Source organism: Jatropha curcas, chromosome 5 (genome assembly GCF_041381405.1).
Source record: "Jatropha curcas cultivar XTBG-Jc1 chromosome 5, XTBG_Jcur_1.0, whole genome shotgun sequence".
NCBI lineage: Eukaryota > Viridiplantae > Streptophyta > Magnoliopsida > Malpighiales > Euphorbiaceae > Jatropha > Jatropha curcas.
Window position 1 is genome coordinate 24,187,888 of NC_143155.1, and position 16,915 is coordinate 24,204,802.

The following is a 16,915-nucleotide window of genomic DNA, read 5'->3' on the forward strand; positions in this document are numbered from 1 at the left end:
TAAAAAGGCATAAAAAGTCAGTAAGTTTTGGTTAATATTTTATAATAAAAATTAATATGTTAAACTTTTCCTTATGATGATAATATTATAACAGATTATATTAAAATAAAAGTTTAAGATTTCAGGACAGCTAAGTGTTTTCTTAAAGTTGATACTTTTAAGGAACTAATCTGTACATAAAAGTATGTTCTTTAAAATTGTGACTCAATTTACCAGATTTTGAGCTTGTCTATTAGGCTATTCTAATAAAAGAGTTATAGTTGTCTACGTGCCCAAAGCATTTTTCAAAATCCTGATCACTACTATTACCGCAAAGATTAAAGGAATCAAACGGAAATATTTATAATTAATCCGTGTTAGTTATTAGTTAAACCTAATTTGCAGATATAAATTTCAATTACAACTGTCAAAACTGAAGAATTTCAGGAGTTCAAAGTCTAATATAAGGCAGACTTGGGCATTATAAGGCAAAAGTTACTTGTGGAGTAGTTTGAATTTAGTTCAAACAATTAAATGTTAAACCTTGATGGTAAAATAACACTTAAATCAATGCAAAAATCATAAAAAAATATAATGCTACGTGAAATGTGTAGTTGCTATACTGATTAATGGCCCTTCTATTCATCAAATGAAAAATAACCCTTTTGAGACGCAAACATAATGCAAAGATCTACCAGGCTGCATAATTGTATAGGCAGCATTCCTAATCCTATATTGGCAAGTAGCATCATTATTTTCACCTATCTCAGTTTCAAGGTTCAATCAGTAACGAGGATCAAAATAAGCTCGAACCAGAATTGCCTTTTAGATTGAATGCTCCAACTGATCAAATTGCAGGGAATAAGAAACAAAAGCAGAAGCAGAATTTTGAAGGCAAGCTCATGAAATGATTTGATTTCAAAATAATACCATATAGAAGAAGCTTAGTGTTATCTGAAGAAAGAGCATTGATTGAGTATTATAAAAGGGCAACAGGCAACACAGTGTGACTTTGAATAAACACATTATCACAGAAATTGCCTTCTTCAATGTGACAGTTGAAACATTAAACAGAAAATTTCACACCTTCATCATCTGTAGAAGTTCCCTTGAAGATTGCAAGCTTTCCTTTGCTCTCTAGTAGTTTCAATGCCCGCATCAAGATTGTGCGATCTATGCCGTGGAGCTCTGTGGTTGAGCAAAGATAAATTCGCCAATCAAAATATGTACAAGATAATGCTCGCTAGATGATAAAATTGATGTCATGAGAAATTTCACTGGGCTGTGTTATTGTGTGCATGTGAGATGGACAATGTCAAAGGAAAAAAAATGTGATCTGGCAAAAGAAAGAATGTTGAAAACTTGAAGATTTTGATTTTTCAATCAAGTTTCTCCTTAGGAGGTTCATTTATGATGCCCAAAGGAATATTCGATTCTGAAAATTGCAAGCATAGTTTTCCTGTTTCTTCCAGATTTAAGGTTTCTTTTCTACGTTTTCATTATTTTAAGGTCTAGGTTTAGGTTTAGGTTTAGAATTAAGGTTTAAGGTTTCCTATTATGTTTTTGAGGTGCCTCAAAGGGTATTGATTGACTTGAAATAAAGAGCATTGTAACAGAAGTGGGTTTTGTGTTTTTATTTCTCTTCCTTTTCTTTGACAATGATCCTGCAGGTAGATAGACCATTAAAAAATATGAAAACACAAAATATCAGCACCTATGACAATATAATCAAAAGCAATACTGCACTCCCATATTTCTAAAATGAAAAGGCACTCTGAGAAATGCCACCGACTTTTAAACATGCAGAATGTAATTAACTTGAGCAAACTTTAGCATGAACTAGCTGAGTTTGCAATATACATCTTTTTTCTTCAATCTCATATCCCAAAAGTACATTGCAAAAACGGCTGCAGCACATTTATCTCTCTATCTTCAAGGTAAAGATGGCTAAATCATAAACTTTAGTTATTCTACTCGAAAGTTTCATATGTATTTTTAACCCTGCCTCACTCAGCCTGTACTTTCTTAGCCATATCCAATGAGGTGATATATCTCTCTCTCTCCCTTCTTCTATTCCTTTTTTTTTGTTTCTCTAATGATTCTATAAGGAAGATGAGGCAAGGCATCTTTAAGTCCGATTCAAAGATAGCAATAAGCAATGAAGTTTTAATTCCCCTGTAAACAAAGGTGTCACCCTGCCTGCTTCATCTATTAATTATAGAATAGCATATCTAATTCAAATAAGGAGTGGAGTCATGGAGGGAGTGAAAGCCAGAGCTTGTGGGCTGCAAGAGAAAGGTGAAATAATTTTTAAGACCCCATTCAATAAATATCCACAAAATTTTACCTGTTCCCCGAGATTCAATTCCCGAGCGTATTTCCTCAATAGTCATAACACCATCCTCTAATCCATTATCCTTCACCTAATGAAATAAACAAGTATATCAAAAGAAAATAAGAACGGAACAAATGCCAATGATTCATTATAAAAAAGAATAATTGACTCACAAAATGTAAAATAATGTTTGCCCAATCTTGAATACGATGCCACAGAATGAGGCATTTCCTATGTCCTTTATCTAGCCATTCCGCACGACCTGTAAGGACATAAAATATAATAGAGCAACTATTAAAAATGTAGTTGTTTACAGCAGTTCTTTCCTTCAGAAAGCTCCCAAAAATAAAAAATAAATAAATAAATAAATAAATAAAAAGAAAAGGCTGAAAGGGCTGACATGATTGCACCCTTTGATGGATGGTTTGATGTCAACCTGAAAAAACTGGATATAGCTTGTGTTTTTGGAACAAAAATAAACCTAATTATTAAAATTACCACCTCAGGGACTACTTTTTTCCCCATCGAGTACCCAGTGAATCCGTTTAGCAGCACTCAAGTACTATTCAGCAAACATTTTCAAGTGTAGTTCACTTGATCCTTCTGAGCATAACCTACAACAAATATAATAGTCTACCATATATGATTTTCATCTGACTCTTGCACAACAGCCTTGTGGCCCCACATAATTAACTTCTACCTATTTTTCTTTATTATTTTGTTCCTATGTCTGCTTTTATGTGGGGATGAAGAAGAAGAGAAAAAGAACCACAGTTGCTGAAATGGCAACGTGAATAACTACAAGGTCTAATTTTGAAATTTCCCCGGAACACAATCAAGACTAACCTTCTGAAACTAATGCTGAGAGAAATGCTTTTCTGGCTTCATGACTGAGAGATCCTGCATCACATTATGTAGATAGAAACAAAATCAATAATATCATTTAAATCAAACATGCTTTTTTTTTTTTTTTTTGCAAAAGCAGATTTAAGCAGGGAACAACACGTTGGCCCTCTGAGCTGTGTTATTTTAATTTGTTCAGTCATCACTTATATATAAATATGCTACAATTTAGTTTCAGATATAAACCTTCCACAACTAGCAGGCAAAGGAAGATCACTAGATATAGGAAAATTAGAAGTACCTACACTTCCCTAAAAAAAATTGTGTAACCGTATCTCACTACCCCTTCAAGGAAAACAAACCCATATAACACCATTATCACCACACAACCTCCAAAATACCAATAATTTCACAGCGCCTTCATCATTCAATATGTTATACCATTTGGCTACTTTAGCTCTCAACCTCATGACAACGGAGAAATATATAAAAAAAACTCATTTGGAAGTACAAAATACATTACTTAGCATGCTAACTTGAGATAAGCAAGATCAAAGTCTACAGACCAAACTGCCCTAAGTTTTATATGTAACTTGTTATAAATATAATAGATGTTGCTAGCTTTAACTGGGCAATGAAACATCCCATGGAGAAGGTACAAAATTGAGATGCAATATAATGGATCTCAGCCTTCAATGAATAACAATCAAAGAAACTATCATAGCATAACAGATCCCAGCCTTCAGTTAACCCCTATGCCAAAATTTCAATAACAGCATCAAGGTCATCGAACTCGCAATGCAGATTATTAGTTACAAAGACATATTCAAGCTATAAAAGTTTGAAGATTATCAAGTAGAATGCATCATGTGAGAAAGGCCTGTGAAGCTTTTATCATTATTGGATTCCTATACAGTTTATTTTTTCATCTCAAGAAATCCAGACACTTCACAAATTCATGAAAAATTCAAATATAATGGCTTTGCAAGCATACTGGCATATCCACAAGACTACACAGCGTTATGGAGACCACATATAAACAAGTAGTCAGAACCTAATGAAAATATAGGACTTACTTTCAATCACAGGATTAGAGAACAGAGGAAACTCCTCTTCCAATTCAATCGCAAATATCTGCTGAGTTCTACAATAATCAAGGATAAGTTCCTTCCAGAGCTGTACTTGCTTCTCTCGAGTGTCCCTAACTGGCTGCAAACTAAGAGTGAGAACTGAAAATTAATTAGAAAAATGATTTAATTAAAATTAGAATCGAGGAGGGGAGAGCAAATAATTGCGTTATAATAAAAGAAGATAAGATGTCATTCAATGCATAAAACACAATAAGTGTTAAAGAATTTCTTATTCTTCACTGTCATTACTAATTTACGCATAAGATTTCTCCATATGCTCTCTTCAAAGGTTTAATAAATAACAGTACAATAATGATGGTGAAACTTATGATAGACGAATTACCAAATATCATTGGGATTTGAGGTTTAAAAATTAATCAAATAACTTCTAGTTAAACAAACTTATCTGAAAGCGACCATATTTTTTCTTAAGAAAGGGGCAGCAACAGAAACTGATCTTTAATAATCAACTAAACTACAAAGCAGTATGAGGGGAAGAAGAATACGTGAAGTAAGGTGGGTAATTGAAGAACTGGGGTAGCTTGAAATCACCCAATTTCTGCATTTCTCTGGTGTTCTCTCAAAAAGAAACTTACAACTGCATCACTGTAACTCAATAAAAAGGAATGCAATCAGCAGAAGCATCGTCATATTATCAAATTATGAACTTTTCAAATGACTATTCCCTAAACAATAATTGGAACACAAAAATCGAATGCTTCACTTAAAAACGCTAAAAATAACATTATAAAAATATATAATCCATTTGAGCGGACCGCTATCATACCAGTATAACAAGCTCAATGCTTTTATCAAGATCTTGTCGTTGGGCTAAATAATGATGGAGCAGAGGTGATAGGCGCGGTTGCGATCGCTGATAATTGCTATGCAAGAGACTCACCGGTGGCGGAGAGAGAGAGGGAGGAGAGGTTAGGAATTTTGATACAGTTAACGTACGATTAGTCAATAAAAATATGAGGGTATTTTAGGTAAAGTAACACCCAAGAGCTCGAAGTCGAAGCTTTTATCTCGTGAAATAACAGAAGGCTAGCCGCAAAGGCATGTAGGTGGTGGCGAAGTTTGGACGTTGTTTGAGTTCTCCCTAACGTTTGAAAGAGAGTTTTTGACTTTTTGTAACGTTAAAACCAAGGAGACAAGCGCCTGCTTGCTGCTACTTGTCTTCTTCGCTACAACTTCAGTCTTCGCATCTTCTTCTATTTTACTTGCCTGTAACTCTCTGCAAATCAGTCTCCCCCTCTCCCTCTATAGATATACTTTAGAAATCGAGAATCTGTTGTTCAGGTTCATTTCAATCTCTCTTAAATCTTATTTTAACCCGCCAAATTTCGTATCACTTTGTCACAGTTAAGCGAATATCAGGTTGCAAGAGAGAAATAAAGACAAATGGCTGTGTAAGTTTTAAACTTTAATGTTTATGAAAAGTACTAATTAGCTTTTTTTACTTGGATTTATCAACATTTGAGGCACAGGGGCAAAATTTTGGTTAATCTTGATCTTTTGTGATTTTGGTCATTGATTTCGTTTATACTTTAAAAGATTTGATTTTTTAAAAAGGTTACTTCTTTATCTGGGTTTTGTTATTTGATATTTGTAATCGTTGATATTAATTCCACAGAGTTGCTTCTGCTCCGGGTAAGGTGTTGATGACTGGGGGTTACCTTATCTTGGAAAGACCCAATGCCGGAATTGTGCTCAGCACGAATGCTCGATTCTATGCTATTGTGAAGCCTCTTTACGATGAAATTAAACCTGATAGCTGGGCGTGGGTGAGTCTGATTCTTTTATATCCTCTCTCTACGTGCGCAAGAGTTCTGTGTATTTTGATTGTGTTCGTTTTGGAATATTTCAACTAAATATAAACAATTCTACTTGTGGTTTGGCCAAATGAATCCATGATCTAATCACTTGTCAACAGTTGTATTTTGTTAACTCTATGAAATTTATCTTAATGATGTTTGGATTTGAACATCATATGTAGAGATGTTTTTTATTGAATAATATTATCATTTCATTGTTGACATTCTTTTTGGGTGAGTTGTTCTATGGATCACCTTTCAGGCATGGACTGACGTGAAATTAACATCTCCTCAACTCTCTAGAGAAAGCTCATACAAATTGTCACTGAAGAATTTAACTCTTCAGTGCGTCTCCTCAAGGCAAGTTGTCAATAGTCGTATTTTGACCAGTGTTTTATTATAATTTGAAGTCAATAACAGTCCAATTATTATCTTTTTCGTTCACTTGTACCTGCATTTCTTTTATCGGGAATTTGCATTCAGCTTCGGGAGCACTCAGAGTATATAGTAAAACCATGCCCAGTTCATGAGCATAATGAAAATCATTGAGGAAATTATGGTTTAAATGAATTAATGATGCAATGCTTTTTGTTGTTCGCTAAAAATTTCAGTACATCAAGGAACCCTTTTGTGGAACAAGCAGTGCAGTATGCTGTAGCAGCTGCACATGCAACATTTGGCATAGACAAGAAGGATGTCTTAAACAAGCTACTCTTGCAAGGTAATATTCATGTTTTCTCTTTCCACTTCAGGGAAATGGGCAGTAGGATTTCAAGAATCTGATGTTTGAACTTGTTTAGTCATGCAGGTCTTGATATCACAATTTTAGGTTGCAATGACTTCTATTCATACAGAAATCAGGTATTTACCCTTCTTTAGGTTGTTCAAAATTGTTCCTTTTATGAACATGATCTTTTGGAGGCATCTTTTGTACTCGCACATCTCATCTATAGCATATTCTCCTTTTCATTTTATTTTCCCTTCTAAATAGTTCTTAACTCTCAATAATATTGGTGTTTGAGACGTGCAAATAGCCAACAATTTGTCTTTCTTGAAGATGGGCGCAAATTTGTTATATGAGAAACTTCAAGTAACCCTGAAATTGAATTTCCCATATAATTTTCAGGAATTTGATGCATAGATTTTGTTTCATTGTTTTTTATCTTAATATTGTAAATGTTATTGCTTTTTTTCCTAGATCGAAGCTCGTGGACTCCCTTTGGCACCGGAAGCATTGGCTGCACTCCCTTCTTTCACCTCAATCACCTTCAATAATGAGGATGCAAATGGACAAAATTGCAAGCCTGAGGTGGCCAAAACTGGATTGGGCTCATCTGCAGCAATGACCACTGCTGTAGTTGCCTCTTTACTTCATTACCTTGGAGTGGTTAATCTTTCATCCCTAAGTAAAGATCTTGATATAGTGCACATTATAGCTCAAACTGCCCACTGTATTGCACAAGGGAAAGTTGGCAGTGGCTTCGATGTCAGTTCTGCAGTTTATGGCAGTCATCGTTATGTTCGCTTTTCACCAGAAGTGCTATCCCCCACACAGGTCTTTCTGCTCTTACCCCTTTTCTCTCCCTCTCCATGCTCCACCCCGCCCCACCCTCTTCCGAAAACAAAAAGTTTGCTTCCAAGTATTGTTTCATTATTTCCGCAGAAGGATTACATCATGATAGCATGATGCTTGCTGAAATAATGAGATCAAAGCCAAACTTCCACCATCATGCTTTTTCCTTATAATTTCTCCATGTAAAACATTTCAGGATTCTGCGAAAGGAATCCCATTACAGGAAGTCATTGCTGACATCCTAAGAGGCAAATGGAACCATGAGAGGACAATATTTTCCTTACCACCACTGATGAACCTGGTAATCACCTTGAGATATTTCATTTGATACTCCCTACTTGTGTCTGTATTACTATTCTTTGTGTGCTTGTTTATATAGAGATGGCTATTGTGATTTAATGATGAAGGTTGCACCTATTCACCTCTTATTTTAAGTAAGCTATCTTTTTCTCAAAAGGATCCTCATACTGTCTCACTTGCCATAAATGTGTCTCCCTCTTTTGGTTCTGTGTGTTTATATTCTTCAAAGCGAGCATGGATGTTATGTGGAGTGATTTTGTCCTCTACTTGTTTTTCATTGTGGATTATAATTTCCATCTTGTGTAGCATGTTTTAGTTTTTCATTCACTTCATGAATTTATCATCACAAAGACATTTTCGCTTTAAACAGTAATTTTGAGCCTTTTTATTTAGCTTTTCATCATCTATAAAAAACGATAGCATGTGTTAGCTAATGATGATTATAATACTTGCTGAAGCTGCTAGGTGAACCAGGAAGTGGAGGATCATCTACGCCATCAATGGTCGGTGCTGTGAAGAAGTGGCAAAAATCTGACCCCCAAAAGGCCCAAGAAACATGGAGAAAGTTGTCAGAGTCGAATTTAGCACTTGAAACACAGTTCAATATTTTAAGCAAGCTTGCGGAGGAACACTGGGATGCATATAAATGTGTTATAGACAGCTGCAGCCTGCAAAAGGCAGAGAAGGTATTTCTGAAGCTCTTGTTTCTCTTATATCTGCAGTTGTAGTGATATTGAATAAGTAATTATTGATTTTTCATGATAATGAAAGTAAAAGTGAAATATATAAAATAATGAAATTTTTTATGAGTTAAGATCATAAGAAGCGTGCTAGTAATTGTTGAAATTTCTTTGAATTTTGTTTTATTTGATTGTCATCATTGCTTTAGAAATCATTGTCATTTTGTAAGATAAGAGATCCATTTATTTACAGGGGTCCACTTCTTGTCTCCATTCCTTATCTCCATTTGCAGATGAAACTGAATATAACTTGTCGAAATTGGAAATAGTTTAGTGAAGTTGAAATTCTGAAGCACAATCCAGGTCTCTTCAAAGTTGGAAGACCTGTATTCCAAGAAAATGATTTTAAATCTTCCCAACTTATAGACACATTTTCTTGCAGTTTTCTATTTGCCCATGGAATTCTATGGTAAAGTGAAAATTTATCAGGATTGAAATACAATTACCAATGCCTCAAAAACGAAATATGGTTTTCTTTTGTATTGAAGCCTTTTTTGGACTTTTGTCTTGATAAATTTTCTTAGTCAATTCAGTGAAGACTTGTCTAAATCATCATGTCAAACTATTTTCCAGACAGCAGCAGGTGATATAGTGCCAAACAGTTCATATACTTCTTTTTGTAGCACGCAGCTTGAAATCAGTTTAATACCATTAAGTGAAAGGTGTGTTCTTTTTTAACTCCTGAATTCGAGAGAACTCGAACCTGAGATCTCTTATTCCTGCATTAGTGAGAACCAACCAGATCATAGCTGATTGGCAGCTTTAATAGGTCCATTAGGATTTGTGATTGCTTGATCTTCTAGGGACTATTTAACTATAATTCGAAATGTTTTCTTTTTTGTTTTGTGCCTTGGACTTTATTTTAGTTCCCGTTTTGGGATGGTTTGACATAAAGCACATAAAAGAGTTGTCTATAAAATTAATGTAATTTTGTAATAAACATGTACCAAGACTTAAAGAGAACCTGGTCATTAGATCTTTATCATCTATCATTAACACAAAATTTTCACCTTCTTCCATCAAATGTTAATGTTTAACAGTTAATTGCTCAAACATGGTTAAAATTCTACTCATTTGAATTTTAGAAGCATCAAAATGTATCAATAATCCATACATGAATTATAATTTTGTCGATTTCACCAAAACCAAATGTCTGGCTCCACCACTTCTCAGCGTCCATGCCGCTTGGCCTGAAATGATATCCACTCCTTCCATGTCTATCCTGGTGAACCATGTGCAAACTGCTGGTATTTCGTTGATCCATGTCATCAAGTGTGAACTTTTTACTTATTTTTTTATTTATGTTGAATGTTTTCTAACTTGTGGGATTGCTAATTTTGTTGATATGCGCATTTGCATGAACAGTGGATTAAGCAGGCAACTGAGCCTAGACAAGAAGCAGTTGTTAAAGCATTATTAGGAGCAAGAAATGTGATGCTTGAGATCAGAAATCACATGCGCAAGATGGGCGAGGCTGCAGGTGTTCCGGTATGGTTCAGCTTTACTTAATTAGGAACTGGTTTCTTTTCCTCCCTATTTTTGTCTACATTTCCGTGCAAAATGCTTATAAGATGACGAATGGAAAATTGAACTGCGACAGCTATTTCCTGTCCCCCATTACATTTATGTTCCTGACTAGCAAGTTCTACTGTTCTGCTAGACGGATATCAAAATCACTTAAAAATATCTCATCTTACCAGCAAAGAAGTACTTTACTAGGGCTAGTTAGGCATTCAGTGTATTCATTAACAGTCTCTTTAACAAAATCTTCAGACAGAGCCGGAATCACAAACTCAACTTTTAGATACTACAATGGATATGGAGGGAGTTCTGTTGGCTGGAGTTCCTGGAGCCGGAGGATTTGATGCAGTCTTTGCTGTTACCTTGGGGAACTCTAGCAGCAACATTACAAAAGCTTGGAGTTCGCTCAATGTTCTGGCTTTGTTGGTTAGAGAAGATCCTCGTGGTGTTTCTTTAGAAAGCGGCGATCCAAGAACCAAGGAAATTACATCAGCTGTATCATCAATTCACATCGAGTAAGGTAATAATACTACTCAATTGTAATTGATAAACTATACCCACCTTCATGGAGGTGGAAAACTTGATTTTTCAAAGAAAGACTCGTTTCAAGTCCTCAATTTTATCATGTGGATTGATGTTAAATAGCAAATGAATAAAAGATCCTTGATCGGACAATCAATAGCAAAACTTGTTCTAATCTCCTTAAATAATGTGTAATAAATCAGCTTCTTTTTCTTCCATGTTTTACTTTGACAATGTATATGCTAGGGATGTATTGTTACAATGTTGGGATGAATCAAAAGATTCACATAACCGAATCCAACCAGTTTGGAACTATAACTTGGTGGTTGTTTTGTGCTGTTGCGGTCTTGGTTGTTGATTCACCGACCCCAGCTAGTTTAAGAGTAAGGCCCGTGATAAGGTCTATGTATAGCAGATATATCTGATAATCTCTCATTAATTAATAAAATAAAAGAGCATGTTATAGACAATCACTCTCGGGAAGAAGGTGACTTTTTTTAAATGATCGGCGGAAACGCTCAACGGTCATCTCATATCATAATCATGTGCAAGATGTGAAGAGGTGCAATCGTGCACGAAACGGGCTTGGTTCACGGACGACCCGGTTTACGATTTTCTTTCACGCTAAAATTTAGATGTTCTTGTGCACTGTAGCCTGCACTGCAGGGAGTGCGACCACCTAGGAGGTCCCACTTGTGACTTGTCCAAGCCAAAAAATCCACGTGCTCCGCTGGATTTTAATCGTGGTGGCTTGTTTTATTCCCACGTGGAAAAGTATTTGTTTAAAGAATGTCACGTGCTGACAAAACGCCACTGTACTGGTCTGTTGTTTTGGCGTCATCCAATCAAAAGCCCCTTGCCGTATATTACACAAAGAGTTTCAGACTTTCAGAGCATCCTATGCTCTGCTCTTCTCCTGCAACGCAATTTAACGCACCTGCTTGCTCCCCCCACCTCCTCACCTTCCCTTATTTTTATTAAGAAAGAAGAAAAAATATAAGAAATTAACAAAAAAAAAAAAAAAAAGATGATATAACATTGTAATAAGCAAAAAAATATAGACGAAACTATATATTTCTAAAACTGAATAGATAAAATTATGAATTAAAAAAAAATACAGGGATAAATAGTAGTTTTTCCTATTATTTATGACATTATTTTAATTTCCCACAATTTTTACTGGTGTTGGAATTGTAAAAGACAAGTGCTATATTTATTAATCGAAGGGAGAAAAAAAATACTATCAATTGGTGAGATGTTGGAGAAATAAAAGTTTCAGAATTTATTTAAGGCAAGGTGGTTGGTTGGTACATGGTGCTCAGAACCTAAATTCCCTACCCAAATTCTTATAAAGACCACCAACTGATACTACTATTATTCTAATGCTTTGCTTCTTTCTTTCTACATTACTTGCTTCCTTAATTAATCTAATAAAATATATGCTAATGGCCAGAACTAATCGGTAATCCCAAATTAAAATAAATAAATAAATGATGTTTTAAAAGGCCACATCGCACACCTCATGAACTTGTCTCTATTTTTTTAGTGTTCTTTCTTTATTTTTTAATGAATGGTGCACTCTGTACATGAAGCCACCGTCCATTGTAGTAGTCGTTGTTGGTACCCACTCTTGATTTTACAAAATGCTAATTGTTCTAAATTGAAACCCGCTTCCAGATGCCCTTGATTTTAATTTGTAGTGGATACCGATTCGAATATGAAACTTTTCACTACTCACATAAATAAAAAGATTAATTAAATTATATTTAATTAGCTATCTAAATAAAAAGACCAACTGAAATATTATTAATTATAATATAAGGAATATTAGTTAGCCTATCTAATTAAGAACAAACTTGAAATATATTTATTATATATAAATATATAGCCGTTGGAGTGGAACTCTCCAGAGTGGAACCAGTCAATTCTCTTTATTTTCTTTGGTTTTATAACGCCCATTATTGTAAACTAATAAGAATTCAATTTGCAAACTATTTAAATCGATTAAGACATGTAAATAAATAAATTAATAAACGAAAAAATATTTGCAATATGATGTATTTTCACTTATTAAATGGTGATTATTAATATTAAATAAAAAAAACTGATAAATTTTATATATAATTATCATAATAATTTTTATATTTTCCCACAAAGTAAGGACATTTACAGAAATTAATAACGATATTACTATTAGTTTATCGGGAGATTGCAGTCGATGTTTCTTAATGTGAAAAGAATTATTCTGGACTTTTTATTGGAAATGTGAATTCGGCTGCAATATTACAATTCAAACAGACTGTTTTACAAATTTAGAAAATTATTTTTCAAAATAAAAATTAAATGAAAATTGTGAGAGAGTTTAGATGAAAACATCATTTTGCTTTGCCTCGTGTGATAATTGAACCGCAAGAATCAGACGGTTGTATATTGGAAGTCAAGTCAATCACTAATCAACCTTTTCTGTTTCTGCCGTTTGTAAGCACGAATCAAGTGTCCATTTTTACGCGCCTACCGCTTGACGTGTTCAAGATACGTAACTCTGCTTCTAATACTCATAAATCAAATCAAAAGAGAAAATCGGGGTATTCTCCTCAAATTGAAAAGTCGACTTCAAATCGCATTTGTGTTTGACGTTGACCTGAGTTGAGTTGAGTTTCGTATTCTAAACTTATAGGATAAGCTGATGCCTGTCATATAATTTAGACCTCATTAGAAAAGTTAAGCAACAAAAATGCTTTAACTTTCTTTTTAATTTGCAAAAAGCTCTAATTTTTATTTATTTATTTGCATACATGTGTCCATCCTTGAACCGAGAATGATATTTTCGATAATAACCTCTTAATAATATTTGGTAATTCAAGTTTTAAACTGAAATGAAAACAATTAAACATACTGCAAAAAGAAAAAAGAAAAAATATATTATTTCTAACACTCGCGTAATTTCTTTGCATTGAAATTGATCAATTTTTACCATGAACTAAATTATTTTTTCTTCTGCAAATGTGAAATGATAAAAGAAAAAGATTATAAGAATCATTGCATGTTAGGTAATAAATCAAATCAAACTTATTATTAGATCCATAATATGTTGTATTCTTGCACTTGTATTTGGCATCATAACCACTAATCTGTAGTTGTTAAAGATTCTGATTTTTGAATCTTAAATTATATGGATGAAAATCTATATTTGGTTCAACAATTAAATAAAACATATTAGTTAATTTTGATTCCAATTTCTCAAAATAACTCAGAAGTCCAATTTTATTGGTGATTTTAGTCAAAGTATTCGTTATTCATTAGGCTATTTTTGACTGTGGAAGCAAAAATATATGTTGAATTATCTTACATTTTATGTAATTTTGAATTATATCATAGTATTTCCGTACCATTTAATTTAGGAATATCGTATAATTTAGAATTCAGTAAATATCCAAATTCCAATTTCATTAAAATAAAATTTAAGTCTAAATATTATGAAAATTAAATTTTCAATTACGGAGGGTGGATCCTTATGCATGTACAAAAGCATATGGAAACATAAATGAATAACTATTTTAGTCTTTGCAATTTTATGTACTATATATATTTATTGCCACCAAAAGTATAAAAATCCATAAAAAATTTGGCACAGCTATGTTTGATGAATCTTGTATTTTCTATTATTATTGGGGCATGGAAGTCCAAAATTGAAAGCTAACCCTTTAGCTTCAAATATAATTTTTCTATTTAATATTTTTTATTTTATATAATATTAGTTTTTCAATTATACACAATTGAATTTTCAAAACCTTTTGTGGATTTTAAGTAAATTCCATGTTTCCAAAACTTTTGCAATTGTTTGTTAACCATAATGTTTATTTTTTATTCACACATGTATTTTCACACTTCAGGAGCCAAAGTATAATATTTAAGTAAAATTAGAAATATAATTTCAAAGTTTGAACTTTTAATCTTATGTCTAAAATTTATCTGAAACTGCAGTCTATTTCTATTGATTTAATCACCTATTAATTTTATTAACAGTAATTTAATGGTTGTTTTCAAGTTTTATAATTTTCAATATAAACCATTATTAAAAAAAAAAACAACTAAATCATAATAAAAATTAATAAAAAGAATTACTCCTTTATACAATTCTGATCTGGCATTCATTTCCAATATGGAAAAATAAAATACGACTTGGAGATGACAGTGGAGAAGATACGTAGAAAAAAGAAAAAGTTAAATACCATACAAAAATAAGTACTTTTTAGAGCAAATAAATAAAAAATATTATCAAAGGAAAAATAAATAAATAAATAATAGTAATAGTTAAATACAGAATGACTAAACAGTTTGTCAAAAAAAGAAAATAGAATGAGTAAACAGTATATACCATTCCCCTCCACTGAGGCAGAGGCAATGGCTGGGGAACACGTGATCACGTGGGTGAGGATCCAAGAGCCACTGGAATGACAGAAAACTGGTGGGCCCAGTTAGAAATGCCAGGGTAGATCACAGCCGTCAATGTCAAAAATCACAATTATGAAGAAGAGAAGACAGCTGGTTTCCTTTGGAGACACAGCTGGCACTGCATTAGTGGAGGGAAAGAATATTACTTGTCCCAATAAGAGGAATGGGATTGTGTTATTATGGGAATGCCAAAGTCATTGCCTCCTCCTCATTCCTTCGTATACTAATTCTATCTTTTCGTCTAGTATTTTTTTTTTTTTTTTACATAGATTAAATTTAGTTAATTAATATAATTTGTATAGTAATTTTATCCTTATTTTTTAAAAGATATTCTTAAATTTAATATTAATATCATACTATTCTATGCATATTTAATGAAAAATTATTGATAATAAAACAAATTAGATATATATATATATATGAAAAGAAAAAAATAAGTTGCTAATTATATGTAGTTTGATTAATTTTTTCACTTGTGAAGAGCGAGAGGTCTCAAATTTGAGCTCTTTTGACCATAACTATTTTGATCAATTTGGTGAGTCCAAAAAAAGACTATCCCTGTTATATAACCTACAGTATTATTTCGGTCCATCAGATCCCTCAATGAATAAAAAAAATATAATTAAAATTGTTCGCTAACTTATTTTTGCATATCAAATTTATTTCTTCTTTTTGTGTTTTGAATATAGAGAAAGGGATTCAAATTTGGATCAAACTGGATTGAAATTGTTTACCTTGTTTACCATTTTAACCAATACTTTTTCGTATCTTAAATACTTTTTTCAATAACACTTGAATTTTCCTTTTAAAACCGTTTCAATTTTTACGTTAAAATATATTTTATTCTATTCGATCAGTATAATTTATCCATAATGAAAAATAAATTAATCTATCTAACAATTAATGAAATTTCAACTATTAACCTTCAATATATGACTCACTGACATCAAATGTGGTTTCATCATTTGAATTTAGGTTGAATAAATGGAGTAAAAATTTAGATGAAAGCTTTAAAACTGAATTATAATTCTTATTTATTTGTGGAAATCACTTATGTCTTGACCAAAGAATTGATGTCATTAATCTTTGCAAACATTCTAAAACTAGACTTGTCGTAGATTCAACTTAAAGTGGTCAATTTCTATCGAATAGTCTATGTTATTTTCCAAGAACAAACACTTATGTTTTCTTTTCTTTTCTTTTTTTTTTTTCCATGAATAAAGAATTTTCAATGCTTGATTTTTTTTTTTTTTTTAAAAAAAGAAATTTCAGTGCTACTTTCTTCGAAAATCATATATTTAATCATATTTTCAACAAGTAAAAATAATTTGCCAAGGAATTGTGTGATGAACCTCAAATTTCTATGAAAATGTTGGTTTTTTTTTTTATGTTAATTACTCTAGTTTCCAATAATTAACATCATCTTCCTATCAAGAAAAAAAAAAAAAACAGTATTTTCAATTTAAAATTCCCTTATCAAACTAAGATACTGAATCCTAGTGATCTAACCAAAGATCTCTGCATCTACAAATAAAGAAAATATTGACAATTTTAATTAATAAATTATTTTTGATATTGTATAATATTAATTTTTAGATATACTTTTTTATATATAAAACACTAAAAGAGGATTAAATTTTTTTAGATAAAAATACTCAATTAGCGAACTACTAATATGAAGTATATTGTTACGGTAGTAA

The 16,915-nt window shown here is 32.5% G+C and overlaps 2 protein-coding genes across 3 annotated transcripts; one reads left to right on the forward strand and one right to left on the reverse strand.

The window, feature by feature from the left end:
- Positions 1–865: 865 nt before the first annotated feature.
- On the reverse strand, positions 866–5,215 carry VPS25 (E2F/DP family winged-helix DNA-binding domain-containing protein). Its single transcript, XM_012236625.3, has 7 exons — positions 5,075–5,215; positions 4,794–4,893; positions 4,234–4,373; positions 3,161–3,214; positions 2,488–2,576; positions 2,327–2,402; positions 866–1,167 (listed from the first exon to the last, which is right to left on the reverse strand). Exons 2-7 carry the CDS (start codon positions 4,850–4,852, stop codon positions 1,046–1,048), a joined length of 540 nt encoding a protein of 179 aa, XP_012092015.1. The 5' UTR covers positions 4,853–4,893; positions 5,075–5,215; the 3' UTR covers positions 866–1,045.
- Positions 5,216–5,425: 210 nt separating this feature from the next.
- LOC105649821 (GHMP kinase family protein) lies at positions 5,426–10,978 on the forward strand. Of its 2 annotated transcripts, XM_012236624.4 has the most exons (11): positions 5,426–5,516; positions 5,653–5,699; positions 5,924–6,074; positions 6,367–6,464; positions 6,716–6,825; positions 6,913–6,965; positions 7,303–7,659; positions 7,874–7,978; positions 8,436–8,663; positions 10,083–10,205; positions 10,491–10,978. In XM_012236624.4, exons 2-11 carry the CDS (start codon positions 5,692–5,694, stop codon positions 10,755–10,757), a joined length of 1,500 nt encoding a protein of 499 aa, XP_012092014.1. In that variant the 5' UTR covers positions 5,426–5,516; positions 5,653–5,691; the 3' UTR covers positions 10,758–10,978. The 2 variants fall into 2 exon arrangements, with proteins under 2 accessions (XP_012092014.1, XP_012092013.1); XM_012236623.2 differs by lacking the exon at positions 5,426–5,516 and having other exon boundaries at positions 5,559–5,699.
- The last annotated feature ends 5,937 nt before the right edge of the window (positions 10,979–16,915 follow it).

Excerpts from the sequence above, each read along its gene's own strand:
- VPS25 (XM_012236625.3), bottom strand. The coding sequence starts at position 4,852 with ATGCAGAAATTGGGTGATTTCAAGCTACCCCAGTTCTTCAATTACCCA. Across the intron at positions 2,403-2,487 it reads CAAACATTATTTTACATTTT|GTGAAGGATAATGGATTAGA; the intron begins GTGAGTCAATTA and ends TTATTTCATTAG. Across the intron at positions 1,168-2,326 it reads AATTGAATCTCGGGGAACAG|AGCTCCACGGCATAGATCGC; the intron begins GTAAAATTTTGT and ends GCTCAACCACAG.
- LOC105649821 (XM_012236624.4), top strand. Across the intron at positions 6,465-6,715 it reads CTTCAGTGCGTCTCCTCAAG|TACATCAAGGAACCCTTTTG; the intron begins GCAAGTTGTCAA and ends TAAAAATTTCAG. Across the intron at positions 8,664-10,082 it reads GCCTGCAAAAGGCAGAGAAG|TGGATTAAGCAGGCAACTGA; the intron begins GTATTTCTGAAG and ends TTGCATGAACAG.